General features: G+C 31.5%; 1 protein-coding gene across 1 annotated transcript in view; it reads left to right on the top strand.

The window, feature by feature from the left end:
- The window catches only part of LOC139527481 (synaptic vesicle 2-related protein-like), a 34541-nt gene extending 20170 nt beyond the window's left edge, over positions 1-14371 (top strand). Inside the window, exons 9-17 of the mRNA XM_071322963.1 lie at positions 1028-1159; positions 1641-1717; positions 2592-2668; positions 5670-5771; positions 6256-6367; positions 7738-7819; positions 8992-9081; positions 9321-9434; positions 10009-14371. Of these exons, the coding sequence (XP_071179064.1) occupies positions 1028-1159; positions 1641-1717; positions 2592-2668; positions 5670-5771; positions 6256-6367; positions 7738-7819; positions 8992-9081; positions 9321-9434; positions 10009-10041 (819 nt within the window). The 3' untranslated portion in view covers positions 10042-14371. The remainder of the gene's footprint in view (positions 1-1027; positions 1160-1640; positions 1718-2591; positions 2669-5669; positions 5772-6255; positions 6368-7737; positions 7820-8991; positions 9082-9320; positions 9435-10008) is intronic.
- Positions 14372-14870: the final 499 nt, after the last annotated feature.

The following is a 14870-nucleotide window of genomic DNA, read 5'->3' as shown; positions in this document are numbered from 1 at the left end:
TAATTTTAAATGAAATTTTTACAGTTAATTACTGTGCCATCCACTAAATTTTAACTCTCTTACTTTACACTTTTTGTGGTAAAAAGTGACAAATCTTGAGAGCATTTTTGAGACAATCCGTAGCTCTAAGTCATCATTTCATCATATTTTTGAAGCAACAGTGGTATAGATGGCAACTATAAATCTTGTATTATTGTAAAAATTTGCTCAGAAGATACAATTCCCCTTAGTTTGAATACATTGTCTTTATTCTATCAAGTAGTTTAACGCTATTTTTATTACCTAATGCTTGATAGTATGTTCTATGTTACAATGCCCCTTAATTTGAATACATTGTCTTTATTACTATCAAGTAGTTTACCGCTATTTTTATTGCCTAATGCTAGATAGTATGTTCTATGTTACGATGCCCCTTAGTTTGAATACATTTTCTTTATTCTATCAAGTAGTTTACCGCTATTTTTATTGCCTAATGCTAGATAGAATGTTCTATGTTACAATGCCCCTTAGTTTGAATACATCGTCTTTATTCTATCAAGTAGTTTACCGCTATTTTTATTACCTAATGCTAGATAGTATGTTCTATGTTACAATGCCCCTTAGTTTGAATACATTGTCTTTATTCTATCAAGTAGTTTACCGCTATTTTTATTGCCTAATGCTAGATAGTATGTTCTATGTTACAATGCCCCTTAGTTTGAATACATTGTCTTTATTCTATCAAGTAGTTTACCGCTATTTTTATTACCTAATGCTAGATAGTATGTTCTATGTTACAATGCCCCTTAGTTTGAATACATTGTCTTTATTCTATCAAGTAGTTTACCGCTATTTTTATTGCCTAATGCTAGATAGTATGTTCTATGTTACAATGCCCCTTAGTTTGAATACATTGTCTTTATTCTATTAAGTAGTTTACCGCTATTTTTATTGCCTAATACTAGTTAGTATGTTCTATGTTTCGCACAAAAGACTTTATAAATCGGTTTCTTACAAAATATTATAACTGGTTTCCTGTTTATTGCAGTGGTTACCAGAAAGTGCTCGTTATGATATCACACGAGGTCACACAGAGAAAGCTTATGCAACTTTACAGAGAATTGCTAAAGAAAACAATAAACCAATGCCGTTAGGGAGACTTGTAGAGCCAAGCTCTAAGGTATAGTATTACTTTATACATGGCAGCTAGATAGAAAACTGTAGGATGACATTTTGTAGTGTTGACTTCAATCTTGCGATTTCACATATAAAGCTGTCATTTTAGCTTGTCCGTCTGGCACAAAGCAGGACTCAAATTCATAAACTTTATTTTCTTCTCATCAAGAAATGAGAATGTGATGAACTCCATGTCTATTCATACAAAATGTATAATTTGGAAACTTAGTGCACATGTTCATTAACATGATGTTTTTTGAAAAATATGCCAAATTAGAGTTCTGACCTAGATTTTATGATTTGCTATTCATCATGAGTAAAAATCTTAGCAGGGCTAGTCTAGAAAGGTTATTTTATTTTTCCTTTGGAGTCACAGTAAAAAATAAAAATACCCTTTTTTAAAGGCACGATAGTAGGGCTAGTATACCCTACATGATATTGGGTTAGTCTTCTTATTTAATCAAAACTAATATTATATTATTCAGGCTGCAAGCAGAGGCAGTATAAAAGATTTGTTATCCTTAGAGTTTAGAAAAACAACTATAATGTTGTGGGTCATATGGTAATTACATTTAAAAACTGGCAAATTTAACATTAATGTTGTTTTCACAACCACCTATATTATAGTGACAGTGATATTGTTGGCTTTTTTCAAAACTACCTCTACCCTTTTTTATTGGGAAAATATGCACCATTTTTATCAAATTGGGAAATTAATAATTAACCATGAATATGACTGGAACTTCAATTTGCAGACCCCCTAACAAGAGGTAAACCCTCATTTGAAATAAGACCCCTTATTGTCAATGAAGATACATAAATAGACCCTCAAATCTGCACATATAGTCATTTTAGGCATGAAAAATGTTTAGATGAGTGTTTTTTAGTTTGCATTCACACACAATTACTACTGAGACTGAACTGTTTGGGAAAAAAGGTTTTTTTTGTGGAATAATTTTAAGCCATTTTTTTTTCAAATTGGGATTCTTCTCCAGGGGGAAAAGCCTTTATTATCCAGTAATTTAAGGCAAAGAATATCACTGAGTGATAATTAGATGCATCAACAATTTACGCTTCTTTGTTTAGTAAAAATGTGAGTTGTAAACTTTAAATTTAAAAAATAAAAAAAAATTGTTATAGTCTTATGATGAGCATTAGTGTTATCTCTCCTCACAAATGTCACATGACATGCATGTTATCTTGTGATTTCAAAATACGTGGTTTTTTTTAAAACTATTGCATCACATCTATAACACAATTTCATATATTTTATTTGCCACAAAATGACATCAAACTTCAACATTTTCATCACAATATTTGAGGGACAATATTCATAATTTCCTTACAATTTAAATAATATATTTATAATATAAGTGTGTACTGTTAAACTTCTTAATGAACCTTAACACTTTTTGATTGTTTATTTTCTATTTCAGGTTGGTGTCTGCATTTTCTTATTATGGTATTGTTTTAATGACCACACAGTTATTTGAGATATCTGACGGTTGCCATGGTAAGTTGTTACCTCTTTTATCTCACCTGGCCTAAAAGGCCTGCCAACAAAAATGGCCACCATGGCTAAAAATAGAACATATAGGTAAAATGCAGTTTTTGGGATACGATTGCTTTCAAGCAATCTGTAGACTTATACCAGTGGCTCAGGACAATGCCCTCACGTCAACCGTTTTATTCATTAAAGAACATCTCAGATTCTTATGATTGTCTTGCTTTAAAAGGTAAAAACAAACAAAGGGATTGAACTTAAACAACTTTCCTATAATGTTCTTTTCATAATCTTCATCTTTGATATTTCCCTTTACTTATATGCGTGTTTTTAACAACACGGAAAATCAGAATTAAGCAGTATTTATATTTAGTGTTTTTATAAATTTAGAAACATGTCAGGGAAGTCCCCAGTTTTGATAAAAATGCGAGAGTTCTCTGAATTCCGATAAATCTATTTCTTCATATAAGAACTGAAGTGGAGTTTTTCTTATATGTCACCGTTATGAAACTGATATTTGATATTGTAATTCCATAAAGAAATAGAGAACCATCTTGGTTGTTTAATTAAAATTTAATATACGTTCTTGCTCCAGGTTTGTTTAGGTAATTATGCGCATGCACATTTCTGGACTTCAAGGGCTATTAGCTATATATAGATAGAATGGTTGCTCTGGATTCCCCACTCAATTGAATAATTTAAAATTCATGGGATCCTCTCTTTGTATGTCTGCTATTAAGGATTATTGTTGTTGCATAATTTTAAATCATATGCATCATTTAAATTAAAATAAATGTATTCCACATCATTACAACACCCCTTCAGGCGAAATGGAGTCTTCCATATTATCGTTTCGAGTTGTCTCCCTTTCAGAAGTACCTTCCGTCAATTTTGAATGTAAATACACTTCGAGAAAAATTAACTCGTTCTGTCGATAAACATCGTATTATATTAAAAACGATCGCAATTTAAACCGAGGAATATGTACGGAAAGGAGTCATGACAACTGACCCAAAGGAAATTAAACATTTAAAGAGTTAGGAATGGGGTTCCTCCTAGAATTAGCTGTAGGGAAATAGGACCATAGTGATAATTAAAATACGAAGTGAAATACCTTCTCTCACTTTGAGACTAAATGACTGCTGTGGAAAGTAAACTTGGAATTTATAGTACAAAAATAAAACACAATAGGCCTAAGTACATTGTTCATACACTTTTATCCGGGATTGGCTATTTTGTAACTATTCATATTACGTAAACTACATTTTACATGTGCAGTTGAATTAGTTTTGAAAATAATATTATCTAGCTACATGTATACATGTGTCAATAAAAGCAATGGCAATCGTATCCCTCAGAGCATTCTGCTCTTTGATTGGCTTATATCTCTGAATCTAAAGCATTTAGAGTAAATCTGACATAGGGGAAAACAAGTTCATCAGGTTGAGATTTATCTGCCCTGAAATTTTCAGACGAATCAGACAACATTTTGTTAAGCTGCTGCCCCTGAATTAGTAATATTAAGGAAATTTTGCAGTTTTGGGTTATTATCTTGAAGATCATTATAGATAAAGATAAACTGTAAACATATTATGTTCAGAAAAGTAAGATCTACAAATAAGTCAACGGGACCAAAATTGTCAATTGACCCTTTAAGGAGTTATTGCCCTTTAAAGTCAATTTTTAACGTGTCCGATGACCCTGCCTGCCAACCAACATGGCAGAAATTGCTAAAATATAACATAGGGGTAAAATGCAGTTTACAAAAAATATCAGATGAGATACACAGGTTCCTTGGAACCTCTAGTTATATTTATAAAATTGTTCTAGAGATCACTGAATAATTTGTGATTTCAGACGTTTGAATTATAGATTATTTGTGTTTTGATTGATGTCCAGTCCAGTGACTGATATTTGGTAATATTTCAATTAAACAAAAAAATCAGAAAGGTAGGTTCTGCAAAGTAGGTTTGTTTTGACGAAAAGTGGTACTTGGATTGTCACTGGAAAACTATAGCATGTTGCTGATTATGATAGATAGATAGTTTTATTTTCATAAAACCATGCAGTTTTATTCTCATTAAACCATCGAAGTTCAAAGGTCACAGAGAAGTTAGAAAATAATATACATAAAAATGAAAATGCATTAAAAATGCATAAAATTGTGGTTGAGATAACATATAAAAGAATATAAATATACTTTCAGATATAATTCATATAATATGAATGAGTACATATGTTTTGCCTTGTAATAGGCTACCTATGAACCCCTTGAAGTATAATACAAGGTTGTTTTACATAGAATATAGTAAAAATGTATTTGAAGATAAGCTGCATTCCTTTATTTTGACTGTTATATTTGTAGGCTCAAAAGGTAAGACAATGGGATATTTGATTTATAATCCTCTAAAAGGCAAAACATACATTGGCTCTGGGAATGTTTATATTATTGCAAGGTTCTCTCTTTAGCAGCTCTTTTTATTCAACCTTTTTAAATTATTATAAATTTCTTCTTAACAAATGGTAAGCTTACAAGGCTTCAGATTGAAAATAGCATGTGACAAAATAATCTTTCACTACTGTAAGAATTCTGTGTTTTGGACTGGTTAGTGTTGGGTTTTTTTTTGTAATCTTTATCAAATAAAAATAATGAGATGTGGTATGATTGCCAATGAGGCAACTATCCACCAAAATGCTTGCCACATATTCTCTATTCTTTATTTTTTTAGCATCCCATTAATTTTTTTTTTATTTTTTGGCTGCTTTACCTAGTTTGCTCTATGATTAATTTCTTTGCCTATTAGTCTTAACACATCATCCAGACCTCTTTTGTTGGTGCATTTCAAAGTTATACTCACTGAAAAATGTTATAAGAAATGATAATTTTAATATGATAGTTACTTATTATACAATCCGCAAATCAAAATTCATGAATGCTTTTAAGAAAAAAAAAAAATTAGGACTACAATATATATGTGTACATGTGTTATAAGATATTCTTTCTATTTAGGTTCTACAAAAGAAGTGGAGGAGGCTTGTTATGTGGAATGTAAAGGTCTAACAACATCTGATTATATAGATTTGACATGGACAACATTTGCTGAGTTTCCTGGTTAGTTTTTATACCCTTTCACATTAAGGTTTACCCTTGTTTGTTTGTCCGTCTGTTGCCAAATTGGTTTCTGTTCACTCACTTAAGTTTGACTCAACCAACTGTTTTAAAACTTGCTTATTACCACCAAAAATCGATCAAATTCAAGTTTGGCGTTATTTTTACTGTTATTGAGTTATGTCCCTTTATTGTACTCCAACTCTTACTACTAAACACAGATCTAGTTCAAAATTTGATGGCATCACTTTCACTGATCTTGAGTTATGCCCCTTTATAAATTAAAAAAATGACAAATCTGCCTTGTCATTTGGTTTCAAAGAATGTCCCAGTGACACATTCTTCTTTTATTTACATTTGTATCTTCATTGCAAAACTAGCATAAAGCAAATAATAATTACACCTTATACTATTTAGTCCAGTATATTTTATAACGTTTTTAACTTGACAGTGTTGTATTGTAACAGTGTTATTATATATTTTGTAGGACTGTTTGTTACTGTGTTTATTATAGAAAGACTGGGAAGAAAGTTTACAATGGCATTTGAATTTTTTGTGTTCACTATTTTTGTGTTGTTAACAAATATATGTACATCTAGGTGAGTACTGTAAATAGTTAAGATTGATTGATTGTTTTTGTTTTAATTCCACTTTTAAGCACCACTTTTGGGCTTTTTCGTGGCTGTCATTTTATATTCGTGGAGGATGCCCTAGTCCCCAGAGAAAACCACAGACCTTTGGAAAGAATACTGACAATCTTAGTCAATTAAGATTTGGGTCTAGTGCGCCCATACCAGCAGGGTTCGAACTCAAAACCTTGTGACTGGCTAGTGATGACAGTAGTAGAACTACTTAGACCACTTGGTCACCGAGGCCCTTGTAAATAGTAAATAAGCTTAATTCTGTACAACGACATGTACTTTGGAATCATTTATTTTTCAAGGTTACCAATTTTCATGGATTGCCAAAAAAAAAACCTTTAAGAGGATATGTGACACAGTGATTCCATGGTTTTGCCATATTCTGCAAACAACCTCATTGAAATTCAAGGTTCACCTGAATCCACAAAAACCATGAAAAATGGTATAAAATGAAATATAATAATGAACCCACATTATTTGTTAACATGCACATCATTTGGTCACAGGTGGGCAGTTGTCTCATTGACAGTTACACCACATGACATTTTTATAATCAAGATTATTCAAATATGGTGTCGGAAAAGGATTTGTTAACAAGCAATCTCATGTTCAGTAATAAAGAAATTGAAAGTTATATGAATAAATATAAATGGAGATAAAGGGTTTTATATGAGACGGCAACAGCTTAAGGTGGTACCAAACACTTTTACTAAAATAAATTTGGCTCGTTTAATTTTGACAAAGTATTTACTTTGACCCTTTAACAAAAATATAAAAATTTCAAAAATTTTGAACCAACCGTTTTGTCAGCAAAATTACACTGGTTATATAGCAGTTTGACAAACACCAATTTTGATCAATGAGAAGCTTAATATTCCTTTTACAACACAACGTAATTAAAACGTTTAGCTGACTTTACAGAGTTATCTCCCTGTAGTGTTAGGTACCACCTTAATACACACTTCAGCAATACACATCTTCTAAATGACTAAGAGTCTAAAGAAGTGGTGATATATTTAACCCATGCACCTAAAGGACAGCAGAAATAACTGAAGACAATCTCTGATCGCTTCCTGTCTTGTGACGGACACTTAAACATGCTGCAGGGGTAAATTGTCAGTCTGAACTAAATTTAACCACCTCCGATAAAATTTAATGTACAGGCCAACATCTAAGCATCTAGAAATACAGAGGAATGCTATTTTGGATAAATAAAGTCGAGAAATATTTCAACATGTTTTATTATTATCAAATATAAAGTTGTTTACGTAAATTTTAAGTAAAAATGTGAACTTTTTAATTGTACAATTTATTCTTTTTCTTTTCAGGCCTGTATTAACATTTTTCCTGTTTGTAGCAAGAGCATTTATATCTGGAGCTTTTCAAGCTGCCTATGTTTATACTCCAGAGGTAAGGTTTTATCTTATATAGATTATCTCCCTTTACAATAGTTACCTCCCTTTATATCTGGAGCTTCCAAGCTGCCTATGTTTATACTCCAGAGTCGAGGTAATATCTTATATAGATTATCTCCCTTTACAATAGTTGTCTCCCTTTATATCTGGAGCTTTTCAAGCTGCCTATGTTTATACTCCAGAGGTGAGGTTTTATCTTTATACTGGAATTTTGATATTTGGTATTTTGATATATCATCAATGGAAGTAGGTCCTTTATATTGAAAGTGGATCACTTTGATATGCCACCCACTAGTCAAAATGCCCCATGTTAAGATAATTGGTAAGATAAATTCCTTGCACAGTGTGCTAGCGGCCTATTGCAATATATATGTAGTCAGTAATTTCACTCTCAGGCCATATGGAATTTACTGACCCCATATATATGGTATGAGGTCACAAGCACACTGTGTAACTAATATTACAAGGGATGCTTTCCATTTTAATTAATATCTTTATGTTTATACACCAAGGATTAATTTTAGAAAGCAAGGTAGTATCCAGGCATAAAGTTTTTCTTTTAAAAAATATCTGTAAATAGTGAAAAAATAATGTAGTACATGCTACCTGAAAATGTAGCAGCCCAAAATGAAGACTCATATTTCTACCCAGACATATTATTCTGATGGATCTGAAAAGTTTGGCTCTTATTGCAAATTGCCTTTTGTTTGAGACAGAAGCTACAAATTCGTCCAAGTTTCTTGGTGCAATCAAACAAGAAATTGTATTATAGCATCCCTTACTCAAGGCTAGCATGAGACCATCAAGGCTAGCATGAGACCATCAAGGCTAGCATGAGACCATCAAGGCTAGCATGAGTCCATCAAGGCTAGCATGAGACCATCAAGGCTAGCATGAGACCATCAAGGCTAGCATGAGACCATCAAGGCATTTAAACACTCCCTGTTAGGTGTACAACAATTCCTAAAGATTGAAATTTACTAATGGCCTATTCCATGGGTAAGAGTGAAAAAAGATGTTGGTTAGAGACTATCAATAATCTTAAAATTGTTGTGAATCAATTTTTTATAAACTACAAGATTTTAAGTCAAGTTTCTATGTCTGAAATTGAATAACATAATTCCATTTAATGTTTATTGGTTGTATTTTTTTTTTATCTCATTTCAGGTTTATCCAACATCAATGAGGGCTATAGGATTAGGATCTTGTAGTGGTATGGCCAGGGTTGGGGCAATAATTACCCCATTTGTAGCACAGGTAAGGTATAGGGTTAAGCTCGATCTTATAGTGATAATGAGTTTCAGGAAACTCTGCATATAGTTAAATGTATCAGAAATCAGATTGAGAATTCTCAATATTATAATAGAAGTGGCATTCTGTGCATTAATAAAATCAACGCAATACTTTCTGAAAAAAAAGTATGTCATGATAACTTAAGTAAACAATATTTTCACTTTTTATGAAATTTGTAGCCATAGATTTCTCAATTATTTCAGGTGTTGTTAAAAGAATCGTCATATATAGCAATATCGACCTATGGTGTTATATCTTTAGTAGCGACTGTTGTTGCGATGTTACTGCCTATTGAAACAAAAGGGAGAGAAATGAAGGTCAGTATTAAATAATAGGGAGTTATTGAAATCAGACTAAAACGTGAATTATTATAGTCACATCAACTTGAAAACTTAGTACATATCATATGTTGGAAGGAAAAAATGAACGTTTGAAAAAAAGGAGGGAAAATTCGATTTAGAGGGAATCAAGAGACTGAAACACTTAGTACCTATGACGAGGTGTTGAACCTTGGAAAGAAGTAAGAGGAAATAAGAGAGAACAGCGAGAGTAAAATATATATGATGGAAATTTCCTTGACCATTTTTAAATTTGAAGAAAATTGGAAGAAGGGTGGTAGGGAAGTGAGAATTCTCCTATTCAAACTATCACATTTGATTATTCTGATGTGAACAATATTACTTTTTTGTCAAATTAGGGTTTGGATCCATATTTCATGGTTCAGCAAACAATCTGATAGTTTAAGTGAAAAATCTGATAGTTAAAGTAAACAAGGTGTCTTATTGACACATGTTCTCGTTTATATTACTTTTTACTTCACTTTTAGTTATTTTCCCATAGAATCATATATTTATCAGCAAGATATTTCATGACATGTTATTTATTTTTCAGGATACTCAACAAGAGATGACAGTAGTGCATTAACAAGAGCAGACAATCTGTATCAGTTTACTAGATTTACTATAGATTCACCACATTAGAATATAATGCATTCTGGGTAACTCTTTTAAAAGAGTACACCAAAAAATAGTCACTTGTAACACAGCCTCATAAACAAAGATAATTTAACCAATAGCATAATATCACTTTGGTGTAGGAACATTAAATTTTCTGTTAAATTGTCCCTTTTAAAATTGTGATACGATGATGACTGATGTACCCATATTTTGACTATTTTATTTATTGTGTCTGTTTAGTTTACGCAACAATGTAAATATAACGGAATTTGACGAGACTGTCATCAAAGTGAGAGGGTTAGCGCTATAAAACCAGGTTTAATCCACCATTTTCTACATTTGAAAATGCCTGTACCAAGTCAGGAATATTACAGTTCTTGTTCATTAATTTTTGATGCGTTTTGTTATTTGATTTTGCCATGTGATTATGGACTTTCCGAATTGATTTTCCTCTAATTTCAGTATTTTTGTGATCTTACTTTTTGCTCTAATGTTTCAGTTTACAAGATTTACTATATATTCACCACATTAGAATCTAATGCATTCTGGGTAATTCTTTCAAAAGAGTACACCAAAACATAGTGACTTATTAACAGCTTCATAAACAAAGATAATTCAACCAATAGCATAATATCTTTTTGGTGTAGGAACATTAAAAATTCTTTAATGCATTCTGGGTAATTCTTTCAAAAAAGGAAAACCAAAACATAGTGACTTGTAAAACAAACTCATAAACAAAGATAATTCCACCAATAGCATAATATCATTTTGGTGTAGGAACATTAAATTGCTCTAATGCATTCTGGGTAATACTTTAAATAGCTTCTCCTAATTTAGGCTTCATAAGCAATAAATTCCACCAATAGTGTAACAGTATTATCATTTAGGTGTAGGAACATTACACGTAGTCATTTGGATCCTTAAGGAGGTAGACCTAGGTTAAGGGAAATAACTCTTAAAATCATCAGTACGTTTGTGTCAACCATTTTCAAAAATATATTCTAAGCTTCTAGGTTACATAGATTATTTTCAATCTGTTTTCAGGTAAATGCTTAAAATACATTGATGAACTTGACTTTTACAAACACTTAACTGATTTAAAGAGTTATCTCCCTGAACAAAGGTCTTCCCCCTTAAATGGCAAACAAATTGCTTTTATATAGTTTATTTAATCATGTCTCTAGTTCAGACTAATATATGACATTATAAAATTTCTTTAAAGGAAATTTCCACAAATGGATTTAAATTAAGAGTCTTGATTTTTTTTCAATGTCTGCTTTTATTGTCCATGACATCAATTATTCTCTCAATTCATCACATTTAGGGTGTATTTTAGATCAAAAAGACTTCTAGGGTCAAGGTTGACTGAAAGGTCAGGGGAATATCATGGCTTTTGACTCTGTAAATCTCTTTGTGGGCTATTTTTGATTTGAAGATGGCTATAATGAAATTCTTAAATTAATTATAAATGTATATCCACTGGTTTGATTACAGACTGGGTACCATGATATGGTCCAGCCGAATTAAAGTCTTTAGAATGTGTATTCTATTGATAAGTGTCAGAAGTCCCAAAGGTTTTTTTAGACACCTGTGGTCTCTGGTCCAGTTCAAGCAGTCAGTGTATTAACAGTTTTTTACACTGTGAGTATGACAAAATTCTTACTCTGGTCATTTAATCCAGTAATTGTGACCTTTTACTGGACCAAATCATTTAATACTGGAAATTTGCCACATGTGTGAGTGACGTTTGGAATGACTATGTGTGTCAGGGAAACATACAAGTGCAATATATTGTGTAAATTAATATACAGTTGTGTATATATATATAGATGTCTCACTGTAACTTTTGCTTGTTTGCTGACAAGTCTTTTTTTTTTTTATCACAAATGAAAAACAAGGGTTTTTTTTACTGTTTTTTTGTTGTTGATAAAACACATAATTTCTGTCAGATTTTTAAATCAGCTTTCTTAGTATTTTCAATAGATACCAGCACTAAGGAAAGTGAAGTTTGGCAATAAGATATTTCAATATAGGAATTTTTCCATTTAGGTGTCAAACCAACATTCCAAAATATCAAGTAATTACTTTTTTTATAGAAGTATAAATATATTGTCATTTTGATTTCCAGTTTTTACAAGATATACAAATTTTTAGATAAAAGAAAAGAATTTGATAGTGTGATTTAAACAGCAGAAAATTGCTTCATTTCTACATATCCACATATCAAGTTTCATGTGGCTGAACTGATTTTTGCATTTCCAGTGTGTGTGTGTATGAGAAATTTTCAATGTTTTCTGATAACATATATGAAAAAGATATATTGATAAAAAGTATGATACGCCAAAATGATTCCCGTAAAATATGCATTGCAAGACACATATCTAATCAATTTTGAGTTGTGTTTTTATTATTATATAGTATGTTTATTTTCTAAATTTTTATAATGATATTATTTGACGACATTCCATGTTTATAACTTATTTCAGATTTTTATAAACTATATTCTTATTACCTATTCTGTAATCTTTATAATAACCTTTGATTAACATCGAGGTAAAGTAATTTGGGAATATTACAGATTTTACATGCGTACTTGTGCAATTAACATTTCTCGTGTATGGCATAATATTTTGAGGGACAATACATAATGATCTCCTTAAGGTGGTATCAAACACCTTGACTAAAAACAAATGGGCTTGTGTATTCTTCATAAAATTTGGACAAAATATTTACTTTCACCCTTTGACAAAAATTTTAATAAAATCAAAATTAGAACCACAAACTTTACCAGAAAAATTTCATTGGATATATGGCAGTTTGAAAAACTGATTTTAATCATTGAGAAACGTAATTGAAAATAGAATGTGATTTGAATTTCAGCTGATTTTTACACAGTTATCTCCCTGTAGTATTATGTATACCACCTTTATGGTAGTTTGATAATTTGTTATTAAGGATTTTTGTATATAACTAGATATCTAATGAATCAATGTTTCTCAAATGTACCGAGTCAGCCTTCAGGAATATGACATGTGAGCTGCGTCAGATAGAAATTGACCTTATGCAAATCAACACCAATACATCTATAAACCTATTTCGGTTTTAAAAAAGAACAAGAATGTGTCCAAAGTACACAGATGCCCCACTCGCACTATCCTTTTCCATGTTCCATGGACCGTGAAATTGGGTAATAATCTAATTTGGCATTAAATTAGAAAGATTATACTATAAAGAACATATGTACTAAGTTTCAAGTTGATTGGACTTCAATTTCATCAAAAACTACCTTGACCAAAAACTTTAACCTGAAACTCCCACTTTCATTTTCTATGTTCAGTGGACCGTGAAATTGGGGGTCAAAAGTCTAATTTGGCTTTAAAATTAGAAAGATCATATCATTAGCAACAAGTGTACTAAGTTTCAAGTTGATTGGACTTCAGCTTCATCAAAAACTACCTTGACCAAAAACTTTAACCTGAACGGACGCACAGATGAACGGACGGCAACAGATGGAGCCACAGACCAGAAAACATAATGCCCCTCTACTATCGTAGGTGGGGCATAATAAAAATGAACAGAAAGTCTGGGACTGTTTGCAAGTTGCATAATTAATCGAATGCTACCAAACTGCATCTTTTGTTTCATTGTCTTTCGTATGTGAATGTTCCAAAATCAACCAGATTCTTATACATGTTCATATTTACGTACACTTGCATAAGGTCGATTTCTATCCGACGCAGCCCATTTGTTATCCATTCTTTTGATGTGGTTGAGCTTTTCATTTTGCCATTTGATATAAAAGGACTTTCTGTTTTGAATGTTTCCTCTGAGTTTGGTACTGTTTTTTTAACCAAGAAATGACGACAAAATGTATTATTTACATAATCCAACAATTTTGCTTAAAGAACAGAATTAAAAAGCACTGTAAAGACAAAGAGATTTTAGGCATGTCATGTGTTTAAGTAATTACTCTGATAATGTGGCAAGTGACAATGTCAGCCAAATAAAATAATTCGAAAAAAATTTCCAATAGTTTCAGAGGAGATAAAATATGTACAAGTTCATGGCATGGAAAAAAATGAAGTCTTAGTCAAAGTTTATGTATGCATTCTAAATAAATAACTATTTTCTGTAACTATGTTAAATATATATATACATGTCTGTGAAAATCTACAGGTAGATTGTTTGTTTGATTTATTTTTTAGAATAATTATTTTGTATATACATGTATACTTTTTTTTTACTAATTTTTATATTTATGTTGCACAAGAATCTCAAATAAAAATTGTTAAATGTTATGATTTATTTCTGTACAAAATATTCATCAAAGGCCAAATAAATTACAAAGAGCATGGAGGATAAAAAGTTCTCAAAGGTTTTGCCAAATAAAGCTAGTGTAACCTTTTCTTGGGGAAACAAATGTTCAATGATTTAAGAGAAAACAATCAAAGCATTATTAAACCAATTAATTTATAATAATGATCAAATCAAAGATATATTATGTCAACACTGAAGTGGTGGCTACTTTGCTGGTGATACTGTTAGAGAGTAAACCTCCACCAGCAGTAGCCTCTACAAAGTGGTGGAAAATAAACCTCCACCAGCAGTAGCCTCTATCAAGTGGTTGTAAATACACCTCCACCAGCAGTAGCCTCTACCAAGTGGTTGTAAGTAAACCGCCACCAGCAGTAGCCTCTACCAAGTGGTTGTAAATAAACCTCCACCAGCAGTAGCCTCTACCAAGTGGTTGTAAATAAACCTCCACCAGCAGTAGCCTCTACCAAGTGGTTGTAAATA

The sequence above is a fragment of the Mytilus edulis genome, chromosome 6 (assembly GCF_963676685.1).
Source record: "Mytilus edulis chromosome 6, xbMytEdul2.2, whole genome shotgun sequence".
NCBI classification, from domain to species: Eukaryota; Metazoa; Mollusca; class Bivalvia; order Mytilida; family Mytilidae; genus Mytilus; species Mytilus edulis.
Note: the sequence above shows the minus strand (reverse complement) of the source record. Positions and strands in the feature narration are given on the sequence as shown.